This window comes from Halichoeres trimaculatus, unplaced genomic scaffold (genome assembly GCF_033239565.1).
Source record: "Halichoeres trimaculatus isolate MK-OKI-2021-1 unplaced genomic scaffold, fHalTri1.1 fHalTri1_scaffold_5, whole genome shotgun sequence".
Classification (NCBI taxonomy): domain Eukaryota; kingdom Metazoa; phylum Chordata; class Actinopteri; order Labriformes; family Labridae; genus Halichoeres; species Halichoeres trimaculatus.
The window spans coordinates 5,540,052-5,554,304 of record NW_027437183.1 but is presented as its reverse complement, the minus strand read 5'-3'; the positions used below and the strand labels follow the sequence as shown (position 1 = coordinate 5,554,304).

At 41.3% G+C, this 14,253-nt stretch overlaps 1 protein-coding gene across 1 annotated transcript in view; it reads left to right on the top strand.

Moving 5' to 3' along the window:
- cabp7a (calcium binding protein 7a) overlaps nt 1-13,910 on the top strand; it is a 40,814-nt gene extending 26,904 nt beyond the window's left edge. The window contains exons 2-5 of the mRNA XM_074671269.1: nt 5,252-5,395; nt 5,547-5,659; nt 9,192-9,342; nt 10,326-13,910. Of these exons, the coding sequence (XP_074527370.1) occupies nt 5,252-5,395; nt 5,547-5,659; nt 9,192-9,342; nt 10,326-10,456 (539 nt within the window). The 3' untranslated portion in view covers nt 10,457-13,910. The remainder of the gene's footprint in view (nt 1-5,251; nt 5,396-5,546; nt 5,660-9,191; nt 9,343-10,325) is intronic.
- Nucleotides 13,911-14,253: the final 343 nt, after the last annotated feature.

Genomic DNA, 14,253 nt, shown 5'->3' with positions numbered 1-14,253 from the left:
TCTTGGCACTTTATTTAAGAGTGGGATTCCCTCCTGCATGGCAGCAACATGTGTTCTTCAGCAGGAAAGACGCTCTTTCCAAAGCAAACAGGTGGAGCAGGGGACCTCAGGTGGAAATAGAGGTGGTGTTATTCTGGAAACTATTAGATCTCAACCAGGGATGGAGGGAAAACACAGCGCTGCAGGCTCTCAATGATTCAGACTTTACCTCCAGGAAGACATTTGATAGGAGGCGTAATGTGTGAATGTCACTCAACAGGGTTTATATATTACAAGCCCAGATGTGGTCCCATGTAATACATGCAGCCAGACATCCTCGTCCCTGTGGCAGGGTTTCCATTCTGTGGCCCTGAACTCGATAACAACAAGCCGTTTCCTGAAGCCCTGCTTGCATTACACGCACAGATGACACACGCTGCGTCTCGCCATCAGTGATGTTTTATGTTTTGTTCCACAACTTGGATATCTGTCACAGGCTGTCACGCTGTGGATTTTGGCCTGAGGCTTGGCCATTTGTTGCCATTTGACACAAATCACCAAAGCAGCAAAAACCCATTTTCAAGACTTGTGGCTTTGCTGTGGATTGATAGTTTGTTTTTGTGGAGTGATTCACCGTTTTCAGGGATTTTAACATTCTTGATCCTCGCCCGAAGAATAACAGTATCAAAAATAACTAATATGACTAATAATAACTGATAACACTTTCTTGAAAAGAAGGATGGAGTTGATTTTTAAATGAGCTAAGTGAGTCAGAATTGCAGGTGCTTTGGGGGTGAGAGTCAGGAGAGATGGCGCCCAAGGTGCGGTACTTGCGGTCCTGGTGATTGGGAGGCTGACACCTGATAATCAAAAGGTCAGTCAGGTATGAGGGGGCGAAGTCAATGAGGGCTTTGTAGGTGATGAGAAGGATCTTGAAGTGGACTTTGGTGCTGAAGGATGGTGTGATGTGAGCTCTGGAGTTGGAGTGGGTGAGCAACCAAGCCGGTGAATTTTGCACATTTGAAGCCTTTGAAAGTTAACAGAGGGAAGGCTGTCGCAGCAGTCTGAGACGGCAACGCTACAGAGGTAAAGGAAAGAGTTTTGGTGATGTATTTGATGTGGGATTGGAAGGAGGGAGTCGGATTGAGGATCAGTGATGATGGTAATGCGCTACTTAGTAACGAGTTACTCTGGTTTTCTGTAACCACTAATCTAACGCATTACTATTTCCAAATTTGTAGTCAGATTAAAGTAACTTATCCAAGTCACTTTGTGTTACTATCATTTCTATCTGCTTTTTCCATCACGCATTCCATCCATTTACACATCCATCATGTTTTCAGCATGTGAACAACTCACGTGTCCATCAGACTGGGGTTAGCATGGCTAGCTTGTCCATCTTACTGGAGATAGATCTTTTACGTTTCCCAATAACGATGGATGGAAGGACAGGCTGACGTCGTCACTTCTTAGCTCACACCTGAGAACCAGCACGTCGTCTTCACCTCCTTCTCTTCATCTTGTGGGGAAACATCAGGCCTAGCACCAGTTAGCAATGACATGCTTAAGGCTGCTAACAGCTGATTTCACATGTAAACATGTATCAACAGAGCGGGGAGGAGAGAGATGTGCATTTTCTAGCTGGAAATACAGTCACTGTTTTGAGTTTGTGTCAACTAATGATGACAATATTACGGTTCGTTGTTCACTCTGTGCTGTTAATTTGCTCAAGATCCTTTACTGAAACATTTAGGAATCAACTCAAGCGAGGTCAGCACACTGCATGGCCATAAATGCGAGAGAAGTTGTTTGACTTTTAACTGAGGGAAAGGTGAGTCTTCCACTGTAATTCCTTTGATCCCATTAGCTGACTGTACATAAGTAAAGGACATAAAGTACTGAGGATTATGTGAGCCCGCACTCCAGTGACTTTTTTTTTTTTTGCTTATTGTATTGCAAATACAGTATCAACAGACTACAGCTTTAACAGAAAAAAAAACTGATAAAAAAAAAACAAAAAACAAGACTTTGAAAGTCACTGGTTGTCTTTTGGGGGTTTCTTGCACGACTTCCTGTCCTGCTTGAGCTGTTCTTTGTAAATCGACACATCGCTGCATTGGCATACGGCAAAATTAGGATCCTTGCGACACACATCGGTGAAGCAGTTTGGAAAAGTAGAAAAAAACTAGCTGGAGTGATGGTTTTTGTGGAGATGTAGAGCTGGGCATCATCGGCGTAGCAGTGGAAGAACAATTAGGCTGAGGGAAGCATGTAGACAATGTAGTGGAGAGGACCCAGCAGTGACCCTTGTGGGACACCACATGTTGAGTTCTAACGAGTGTTAGAATTTGGAGTGATTGATGGAGATTTATTAAAATCTGAGTGGTAAGATTGTCTTTGTCCTCTATGCCAACTGTGAATCTATGTAAAGTATCTGCCACAGGTTCCTAACAATGTTCTTAATAACTCTTTTTTAGATGAGAAGTAAAAGTAAAAGAGGAAAAGGCATTCAAAAACGAGCCATCCAAAGAAGTGAGCACAGCTGTTGTAAAGACATGCCTTTTTAGTAGTGACGAATGCACATTCAGATTCATTGTTGCAGCTTATTCTGTCAGCATCATTGCTAATAGGCAGCTGTTTTAGTGCATGTACGTATATCAGCGCTATCTTTATTACTTGTTCAGACCTCTAAGCATGACGCTCGCATGACTAACTACACATTACACATGTTACACCTTCTGTCGCTGAGTCATCATGTTTCCTGCTCCCAGCCAACACTAGATTAAAAAGATTACAGATATTTCCTGTCATTTCCAGAGGATTTACATCATCTCTATCTTAAGATTCATGTCCCGCTCTGCTCCTTTGTGTGCTAATCAGGCGTGTGACACTAAGATCTGACAAGCCTGAAATGGTAGGTGACTTGGTTGTGGATGTTATTGCATATCAATGAAGGAATTCACTCCCTTATAATAAAGGGGGTAAACACGCAGAGATGTGCTGCGTGGCTGAACTGAGGAATTAGCAGCTCACAGATCTCCTGTAGTGATAGTAGCTCTGCGTTGGCAGGGGGAAATCCTCTTTTCTCTCACACTCCTTTCCACTTTGCTTCTGCTTTTAGTTTTTCTTTTTTTATCATCTGGGTGGCTTTACCATTTCTGTATACCTGGGTACACCTACTAATGTTCCCTGTCTTTCATATCATCAATATTGTGCTAATGACTTCTCTGAAAGCAGAAGACTCAACAGCTAATAGAGGAGGCATGTCCTCAACATCATGCCTCCCAATCTGTCTGTTTAGTCCTTCCTGGCTTCCTTCCTGGAGCTGGCAGTGATTTAAAACCAAGTCTTGGCTGTTTGGATGGAGTTCCTCCTCCTTGATCTGCCAAGCTAACATGAACTGTACCTGGGTCCTGGGTGGGCTGATTGATCCAAATATCAATACTATTGATACCAACGTTGGTATTAAAATCAAATAATACCAGTGTAAAAAGATCAGTACTCTAGTTTTATTTTTATTTTTTTCCTGCTGCGGCTTTATGATAGTGACTGACTTTTTTTTTATTATTATTTGTATTGTAGTCTTCAACTCTCTGTTTTAACAAGAATATTTATCATGACACTTAAGTAATTTGGAGTCACATTTAGACTTTGCCCAAATTCTGCCATAGGTTTTAAGAACATAATCAAAAGAAAAAATCACAACAACACTTTAAAGAAAGTAAGTAAACATGTAATTAGCTACCAGGGAAAGTGATTATTGTGCTAGTTTTTGGAAAACCTTTAATTTTGCAAAAGAATTCAGTTTATGAGCAGGTTTTGCTCTGTTTTAACCTTACAGACCAATCGACACTCATGCATATTAAATCTGCAGCTCCTGTCCTGTGTTTAGCTGAGTGATTCAGGTCAGACAGACCTGCCAACTCTCTTTTTGACTCAGAAGGAGTCACTGCAGCAATCAAGAAAACAAAAGTAAGAAGGTGCGCAGAAAGTGCTAAAAGGTCCATAAGAAAATAGATGCTGACAGCTTGTCCATCATTGTCCAGTTCAGCCAGCCTCCACCTCCACAGGGTCCAGGACTGAGCTTCTTCGGTAGTCTATTCTTCCAATGTGGTGTTGGTGTCTGGTGTTGCTCTGTTAGCCATGTCTGTGAATAGCATGATGCTACTCTGCCTTCTGGTATTCCCTCTGTTGCTGGGTTAGCACAGCTAGCTCGTCCATCTTATTGGAGATAGATCTTACGTTCCCAATAACGATGGATGGAAGGACAGGTCCATGTCGTCACTTCTTAGCTCACACCTAAGAACCAGCACGTCTTCCTCTCCTCCGTCTCCTCACCTTGTGGGGAACATCTGGCCTTACACTAGTTAGCGTTGCCATGCTATAGGCTGCTAACAGCTGATCCCACATGTAAACAATGCAGCCATGGTTACATGTAGGATCTCCAGACAAACACAGGAGTAAAAATAGTAAAAATATCACTGAAGACAAAACCAGTTTGGTGTCCACGACCATCAAATGAGCCATACAAAGTAATAATCCACTCCAAATGCAAAAATGACCAAAAACAGACGAAAAAATTAGAAGAAGCTGCTATAACAGGCAGCCACAACCAACAGTGTGACGCCTAGCAACTGATATATAACTTATATGATATATAACTTATGTTTATTAATATAAATACATTGTTCAAGACAATCTTGAACATCCATATGAAGGTCTGTGTTTTATACGTTTCCGAATCTGATGCCCAGTGTAAAGAATGTGTTTTTCTAAATGTCAGCAATCATTTATATTCAGACAGTTCATTCAGTAAATAATAGTAATTTCTTTTTATGAAATGATAGGACTCATGAGGATCTAGGAAATATACCCTCCCTCAAACACTGCTCTTGGTCTGACAGCGGAAAATGTAGCTGGTTATTTTAGCATCAAAGCTCCTCAGATTTTGGCAGCTTACAGAGTTTGACTTCTTACTTTGATTAATCCCCATGAAATCTAAAATACATAGACGACAGGGACAGCTGCTCTTAAATGTGACATTTTTTCCTGTCCTCTTTGTTCGGGGCTATTTTGTTCCATTCTGTTTTTATTTAGCTGGTGAAGTTTCTTCTCCTGTGCTGCCAACCCCCATATAACTATGACTCAAGCACTAATGCGGCATAGCAAATTTGTCTTTGCTGGTTGGAACATTTCCTGCTTTATACCCTGCTCTGCCCTAAGTCTGCAGTTTAAAGCATGGGTGTGTTTGTGTGTGTGTGTGTTTACACAGAGATCCGAGAAGCCTTCAAAGTGTTTGACCGCGATGGGAATGGGTTCATCTCCAAGCAGGAGCTGGGGATGGCCATGCGCTCGCTGGGCTACATGCCAAACGAGGTGGAGCTGGAGGTCATCATCCAGAGACTGGACATGGACGGTGAGGCATACACACAGCCTGGTTTTTATATTAACCAAAGCCACAAAGCACAGAAGCAATTTGCATTCTATTTGCCCTCCAAACTGGACTGAGCGCGCAACGAAACCAGCGGCGATAAAAACACCAACTGTTTCCCTTTTTCTTCTCACAGGCGACGGCCAGGTGGACTTTGAGGAGTTTGTGACTCTCCTGGGCCCGAAGCTGACGGCAGCTGGGTTGCCAGATAAGTTCAACGGCACCGACTTTGACTCCGTCTTTTGGAAGGTGCTCATTATTCAGCAACTCATTTCGTGCTTATTAGAGAGACATCTGTATTAAACCTCCAAGCTCAGTATGAGGCAGAATATGCCACTGAATGACTTTAACTACAAATCTGTTTTAATTGTCACATCCACTGGGGAGGAAGTGGGTGGATTTTAATCTCTCAAAGGTTTGAAATCTCTCAAGAAGTGTGCCTTTAATCAAGTCTTTGAGATGTTATCTCCGCCTCTTTGTGTGGTGACAGCCTTGTTAAAACATTAAAGCTGATTTAATGTAAACCAGATATAACTGTATTTACAGACACCGCATTAGATAATTGGCCCCTCACTTTGACAGAGGAATGAAGTTAATGGGATGGAGTGTGTGCCTTTAGTGTAGTTAGGTGATAACAGCCACACAGTGGCTGTCAGAGACTGAGGCTCCAAACGGAGTGTGAGGGAGATTTATGGTGCAGCCGGTGCACGAAAAAAGCGTCACAGGCAGAGACACCTGCTGGGAGAGTCCAGGATCCTCAGGGACTGATGCAAAGGCTGCATGGCTTCACATAACATTATGTTTGTGAAGAGATGTGTCAGACATGTGCAGCTGGAGTGATCACAGATAGCCTGCGGTCATACTGGGGCTCAGGCTGAGCTTAAAATAAGAGACGCAGGGTTTTTTGAAGCGGTGTTTTATATATCACACCAAAATCTTCAACTGTCAGAGTGCGATGAAAATAAAACTCTATATTTTAAAATGTAACATATATATATATATATATATATATATATATATATATATATATATATATATATATATATATATATATATATATATATATATATATATATATATATATATATAAGTATTATTATTATTGTTATTATTGTTTTATGAGGAAAAAAATATTTATTTATTTTGACATATGATCACATTTTTAATTTATCACCTTGACCATGGTTAACATTAACATAAACATGAGTTTAGCCTGGCTCTGTTTGTCAAAAAATTCTTAAAAAGAAAAATGAAAAATTGTTAAAATGAATGGCTAACACTGGAATGCAAAAATTAGAAAAGACAAAAAAGAACTAAATAACTAAATGAATAAATGTAAACTGAGTAGTAATTTTGGATGAATTTAGTCATATGAGGGGAATTAGTCAAATATTTAAGAATAAACTTGTAATATAATAAGGTTAAATCAACAACTATTATTAAGCCGGCTTCATCTACGCTCTCTTCACAGAGAAGCTACAACTTTTGGGTCACCATGGGCGAAGAAATTAAATAATAAAATCGAAATCAACCTGTAGCCTGTAATTCAACTTTGCTTTATTTGAGCTAAATTATCAAACTGGAAATTGAAAAATGAACAGAATTTCATTTGTTTTCTTTTAGAAAAGGAAAAAAAATGAAACTTTTCTCAATGTTTTGTTTTTTAAATCATAATTGAATATCAATTGAATGAATGTTACACAGATTATTCGTGCACAGTTCATCAAGTTCATCAGTCAATCAATCGGTCTTTATTTGTTTAGCGCCAAATCATAAAAAACGTTATCTCAAGACACTTTCCAGAAACGTTCACAGATCTAGACCCGTGAATGTTGATAAAATTTTATTAGCAGAAACCCAACATCAAGAAAAGATAAGGAGTCTTAACTTATCTTAATCCACCATGAGTACAGGACTTTGCTGCATTTAACAAGTTACAATGGCAAGGAAAAACTTCCCTTTAACAGGCAGAAACCTCAGACAGAACCAGACTCATGTTAGACAGACATCTGTCTCGACTGTGTTGGGGTCAGAGAGAGACAGATAGAGGAGAGAGAGTGGGAGAGAGAAGCATAGAGAGATGGGGTGGGGGGGACGACAGAGGGAGAAAGAGACACACACATATAGACACAGACATAGTCTAAAGTTTGGCATTGTAGAGACGTAGTAGCTGGAGTCTGCACAGCAGCAGGCTGTCCACATCGCTGATCCCCAGGAACCTACAAGACAAACTTAGAGCCTCCCAGAGAGGTGTATGGTCAGTAACTATAACAGGACGTTAAGACTAAAAGTTACTCTGACAGATAGAGAGAAGGAAACAGGAGCCCTGTGTGTCAGTTCCACCTGGCAGTCCAAACCTAAAGCAGTATGACTAAGAGCTGGTTCAGACCTGATCCAGCTCTAACTGTAAGCTTTATCAAAAAGGAAAGTTTTAAGTCTACTCTTAAAGGTTGAGACCGTGTCTGCTCCCCGGACCTCAACCAGTAAGTTATTCCAAAGAAGAGGAGCCTGAAAACTAAAGGCTCGACCTCCCATACTACTTTTAGAGACCCTAGGTACAACAAGCAGACCTGCATGTTGAGAACGCAAAGACCTAGACGGATAATAAGGAACGATTAAGTCTTTAAGATAGGATGGCCCGATGCCATTAAGCGCTTTGTAAGTCAGAAGAAGAATTTTTAACTCTATCCGAGAGGAGAGATGTGCTCTCTCCTTCTGGTCCAAGTCAGTTTACCTCCTGTGAACTCTGCTCTCTCTATACTACATCAAACATGAGCAATACTTATGTTCAATCAATCAATCAATCAATCTTTATTTATATAGCGCAAACAAATGTTATTTCAAGACACTTTACAAAAACATTTACAGGTCTAGACCCGTAAATGTTAATAAAATTTTATTAGCAGAAACCCAACATCAAGACAAGATAAGGAGTCTTATCTTATCTTAATCCACCAAGAGTACAGGACTTTGCAGCATTTAGCAAGTTACAATGGCAAGGAAAAACTTCCCTTTAACGGGCAGAAACCTCGGACAGAACCAGACTCATGTTAGACAGACATCTGTCTCGACTGTGTTGGGGTTAGAGAGAGACAGATAGAGGAGAGAGAGTGGGAGAGAGAGGGGGGAGAGAGAAAAAAGGAGGGGGGGGGGTAGGGATACACACACACGCACACAGACACACACACAGACACACATACACACACACACACACACACACACACACACAGAAAGGGAGAGAGAGAGAAACAGACGCAGTCTGAAGTTTGGCGCTGTGGCGACAGTTAAGGAGAAACCAGCAGGCCAAATCCAAAGCTGTAGTAGCTGGTGTCGGACAGGAGCACAGCAGCAGGCCGTCTTCTTCACCGATCCCCAGGAACCTACAAGACAAACTCAGACCCTCCCAGAGAGCTGTATGGTCAGTAACTATAACAGGACAGTAAGACTAGAAGTTAGACTGACAGAAAAAGAGGGAAACAGGAGCCCTGTGTGTCAGTTCCCCCCAGCAGTCTAAACCTATAGCAGCATAACTAAGAGCTGGTTCAGATCTGATCCAGCTGATGTTCAGGCCTTCAGTAGACATTAAACATTTGGTACATGAATACAAGATTGTGAAAGTGGCACTGAATGACCCTCGACAATCTGGAAGATTTCCAATAGGGAGTGAACATTAACAGCAGGAGGATCAGTGTGAGAGTAAACTGAGGGGATTTTATGAGTGTGTGGGGACAAACTGTATCTATAAACTGAGTGTGTGCATACGCTGTGTTTGTGTTTCCAGTGTGACATGCAGAAGTTAACAGTGGAAGAGCTGAAGAGGCTCCTGTACGACACTTTCTGTGATCACCTCTCTATGAAGGACATCGAGAACATCATCATGACGGAGGAGAACCACATAGAGAACCCAGAGGACTGCCAGGTGGACATAGACAGTAAGGAACAACCTCCTTTACCTTTAACTGATTATTAACCGGATGGTTGTGGCATTGTTAGCATGTTAAAGGACCAGTCTGCACCAAAATCCAGCGTTTTAAAGGCTGCAGAAACAAGAGATACACATTTTCTCCGTGCACAGTGAATGTTATTGTTCCTCCTCCAATATTGCTTCCTCCTCACAAGGAAAAATTACTACACTGTTGCTTAATCTTCACCCGCCTCCACAAACTCTGCACAGTGAGCACTGTTTTCCTGAAGCTCATTTGAAAGACGTGAAGAAAGAAAGCAGGAAATCCATGACTGAGGAAGAAAAACGTCCACAGTTGAAGTAAACGACACCTTTTGTTGCAGAATCAGATGGATTACTGGAGGTGGCAGATTCTGCCTCAAAGAGAGAAATTTCTCCTGCTTTGAGGATGTGTTGACAGGGAACTGTTAGCGAGGGTATAAAGTCATTTTATAATGTTGTTGCTGAGAGCAATACAAAATGATTTACAACAGCAGATTCCTCTTCTTCTGGAGGAGGGTGAATCAAAAGTAAAAATCAAACCAAAGATTTTCTGAAACCTCTTGAAAAAGCAACAACAAAGCCCCCGTTTGATCACCGTCTTCCGCCTCGCCGGCCTCTGTTCTTCGGCTCGTTCTGCAGGTACACTGCACCTTTTCTTGTGTGCTGCTGTCATGATGCACAACCTTTAAAATGCCAGTCAGGCGTGCATCCATTTGTTTGTTGTTCCAAAACCCCAATCAACATTTCAATCTCAGAGCAGTTACGCGGCATACAGGTGTGAAAACAAATCTTCTTGGCGGCGTTCATTCCGTATAATTGTGTTTCTGTAATTGTAAGGTTTTGTGATGAGCTCTGTCATTCGGAAATTGCTATCAGATATCTTTCAAGCATGAAATAACACCTGATTCAATGGACCTTCAGATGCTTATTTTTCCTTAATCCCCTTCCTCTCTCTTTTTATCCCTCCAGGCTCCAGCCCGACGCAGCAGGTCAAGCAAACATGCGTGCGTAAGAGCCTGATATGTGCGTTTGCTATCGCTTTCATCATCAGCGTCATGCTCATCGCAGCCAATCAGGTGCTGAGAAGTGGCATGAAATAGGAGCTGGGGCATTTCCAGCCTTGACTACCAACAAAAGGCTGCTTTTCACAGAAATGACTGCTGAGTTGAAGCTTCAAGAACAAACCCAACGGACAATCACACAGCTCGAAAAACAGGAGACCGCGAAACACCTGCGGTTGCCGAGGACGCTACGTGTGAAGGAATTTGTCTTCTTTCCAAAGACTTTGTGACGATTTCTGAAGACAAAAAAGGACCTCCTGACTAAACATATCACTCTTTGTTAGACTTCATTTAGCGACGTGAATTTGAGCAGTGTTGCATCAGTCTGGTGGCAGCTATAGAGAGAAGTGTAGTGACCGTCCAGTTTTGTATTCGTCCAGTGTTCCGGTTTATTCCAAACAAGTACAAAGAAAAAGTGTGAAACACTGTGGGGACATTGCAGAAGATGTAATCCTGAGGCTGGAAATTGATGCTATGCGAGAGGTCTGGAGTGCACGGCATTGAGGAGGTATTGTACGCGGTGCAACATTGTTCAAAAACCACTTGGGTATAACAATAGCTCGGCAGGAGACTGATAAAAGGGTTTGCAGGGCGGTGCATGTGATTGTGTGGAATAGTTTCACTCATTCACAGGCTGCAGGACCCCAGTCTGAGATGGATGGGAGAGGGTGAGGGAGGTTAACAGCTCTCTGAGGGAGGCGTGGAGGTCTGAATGGATGGGTACTAAACCTGGACACGCAGCAAACACTCGACTCTTTTTGTCTCCACAGCTTGGGAGGGCCTCAAAACGACAGGACGACCATCATCTATGCATGAAGTGCATGGGTTTAAACAGTCTTCTTGACACATTTGTAAAAGTTTTATCAATGTATTTACCATAATGACTGTGTTACGATTACTAAACGACAACTGTGAGCAATTTGTGTGGTCTGGGGTGTCAGCAATCATAACTGAAGTAAAGCATTCAGCTGCATGACAAAGAAAGGGCTGCTTTGCTCGTAGAAATTACTTTGGGGATTGCTAAGCTATGGATCTTTTACCTCGCCAGGCCTGATGATCATCTGTCACTGCCACAGAAGAGCAAACACCAAGATTTGTGCCACTTAGCATTTAAAGAATATGCATCAAAACCAGTCGGGTTGGTAGTGCTGATACAAATGTGCAGGTAGTCTTATGTTTTTTTAATTTTCTGTCCGGATGCGTTGCTGTAGAGCAATAAATGTGTAAAATAGACATCAAACAATGCTTTGAACAGGCAAGAGTCTTCAAAAATGTTAGCAGCGATGGACCTACGAGTGTTGGGGTCAGGATATGTTCTATAGCACTTTTCAAATGAAGATTTGGCAATACAACAGAGAGACAGGCTCTGATCTTTAAACAGGGGACAGCGCTGTAATTCAGTGAAGTACAAAGATCAAACGGATGAGTGGGAAACTGGGCGTCCAAAGCTGCCCGGTGCATCGAGGTTTGACATGGGCCAAATGGTGTAAACCACTGCAATAAAACATCAATGTCTGTGAGGCACCTCATGGGTTTAGTTGCTTGTAGTTTAGATTGTTGTGCATGCATCTGGAAAAGTCTGTCTCTTATGATGTGTGTTGTACATAAAAAACAACTTCAACCAAAGCTAAGGATGGATCTGTGACATTTCAACCTGGTCAGAAACACAGGCTGTTTTTTAGGCATTGGGAGAAACCATTGTGATGACACCCACTCGTTTGCTGACTGCTGTTTTGAGTCCTAAGTCCAGCTCTTTGGTGGTCGCTGTCTAGTTTTCTTTGGTGTCAGAAGGGACCACAATTGGACAAGAAGTCACTGTGGAAACAACAGATAACTCATAGGTAGCCACACCATAAAGCATATCCAGGTGTGGTGTCGGATTACATTTTACACGTACACCAGATAATTTATATTACTAACAAACACCCAGCTGCAATGAGGTCACACCGTTAAAATATGTTGACTAATATCATAGATTGACTAAGAATTACAGTATTCCTTTTATCTGGTTGACTTTGAATTGCATCCATTGTAGTGCCCCCTGCTGACCACAAGGGGAAATACAGGTTAGGGCATCTTTGTCTCTGCTTCATGTGTATAACCTGGAGATTTCGGTTAATTCTTTAACGCAAAAAATAATGAATAAAAGAAAGAAAGCTAAGGGTGCTTTCACACTTAAATCATTGTGTTGTCAGCAATCAGAGATCTGCTAGAAGATAGAAGTAAACCCAGTGACTGGAACAAGTAGCTGCTGTATTTATCATACTGTTGAAGTAGATGGATTAAGAAGTATGAAAACAAACTCTCTCAAAAAACAACTCTTTCAAATCATTCCACAACTTGTTCTGCTGGTAGGCTAACTGGCTAACATTATCTGGCATCTTGGATTCACCTTCTAAATTTTTTGATTGTGTTCAGTTTGAAACAACAATGAACCATTTCATCACCTGGTAATGAAAGCAGGAAATGAGCTACAGGTGTGAAAGCATCCTTTGTGAAAAATGAAAATGACAATGAAAAAAAGTCAAAGATGTGCTCTCAAAATTGAAAACAAGTCCATTTTTTTCTTTTTGTTTTTGTTTTTTGGACTGGTTAAGGCCACTCTTGACTTGACCTTGGCATGTCTACAAAAAAGAGAAAAAAAAACCTCTTCAAAAAAGCCTCAAAGACAGAAAACCACAACACCCTGATCAAAAAAATGTCACACCTCTCAAACATCTCTTCATCAGATCGCTATCGGCAGCTTCTCAAACCTGGATCTCACACCAGAGCCACAGCTTTACACACGCCTGAGAATTAGACATCCCTATCGCCCAGAGCCATGCAGGGTAACGATTATCTGATGCTCCTGGGTAATTTGTCAAAAGTGTCAGGGCTCTGGGGGAACACGCTCTGAAAAAGAACAGAGACAAAAACCCATTTATCAACAAGTACTTTGGTTTCCATTTTGCACTTTAAGATGTGCTGCAGTGCACAAAAACAACTCACCGCCATGATTGTTCATCTGTTTCAAGATAACGTTTAAGCATCACCTCACCATAGATGTATCTATTTTTGTGATAAGACTGGGGCAGAGTATTTCCTGAATGACAAATGATGCTGTGTAGTTAGGTTTTTTTTTTTTTTTTTTAATCATATCACAACTGAGGAGCATTTTCATGGGGAATAAAGTTTTAATAAGAGTTTGATTTGTTGCCTTATTCTCTCCAAACTTGGCATTGTGCATACACATTAAAACAAATCACTCACAGATTATTATTTATCACCAGAGCATACTGTACAAAACAATATTTATTTTCTTTTTACAGATGAAAATACTGTGTGAAAATATTGATAGTCTACTGAATGTTCTAATTCCATTGTACTGTACTTTGATACTTGTCTTTGGATCTTGCAAAAATGTTTATTGACCATGTGATACCTGTTCATCGTCTCCACCTGATGTTCTTCTTCTATGTGTGTGGGATTGTATTTCACATGAATAAAACCATGTACTGACCACGTCTCTTGTTAATGAAATGTTTCTTGGATTAGTCAAATCAGGCAGTTTGAGATGGCGTCATGAAACTCTGAGGACTGCTGTATTGATTGACATGTTGACGCTTTCTGACTAGAATCCCTGGAAAGAGATGGATTCACTGATACCATGGATTGCTTTATTTCATTTCTTGATGCCCCTTGGCTTGGTTTGGTGTTTTGGACCCAGTCTGACTCATTTTCCCAACAGAATCACTCTCATATCTTTTTTTTTTTTTTTTGCCTGCAAGCAGTGGTCAGGCTGTTGTTTTCTGGCAGTCTGCAGGAATGGGAGGCTTTTAGCAACTGCAGTTCACTGA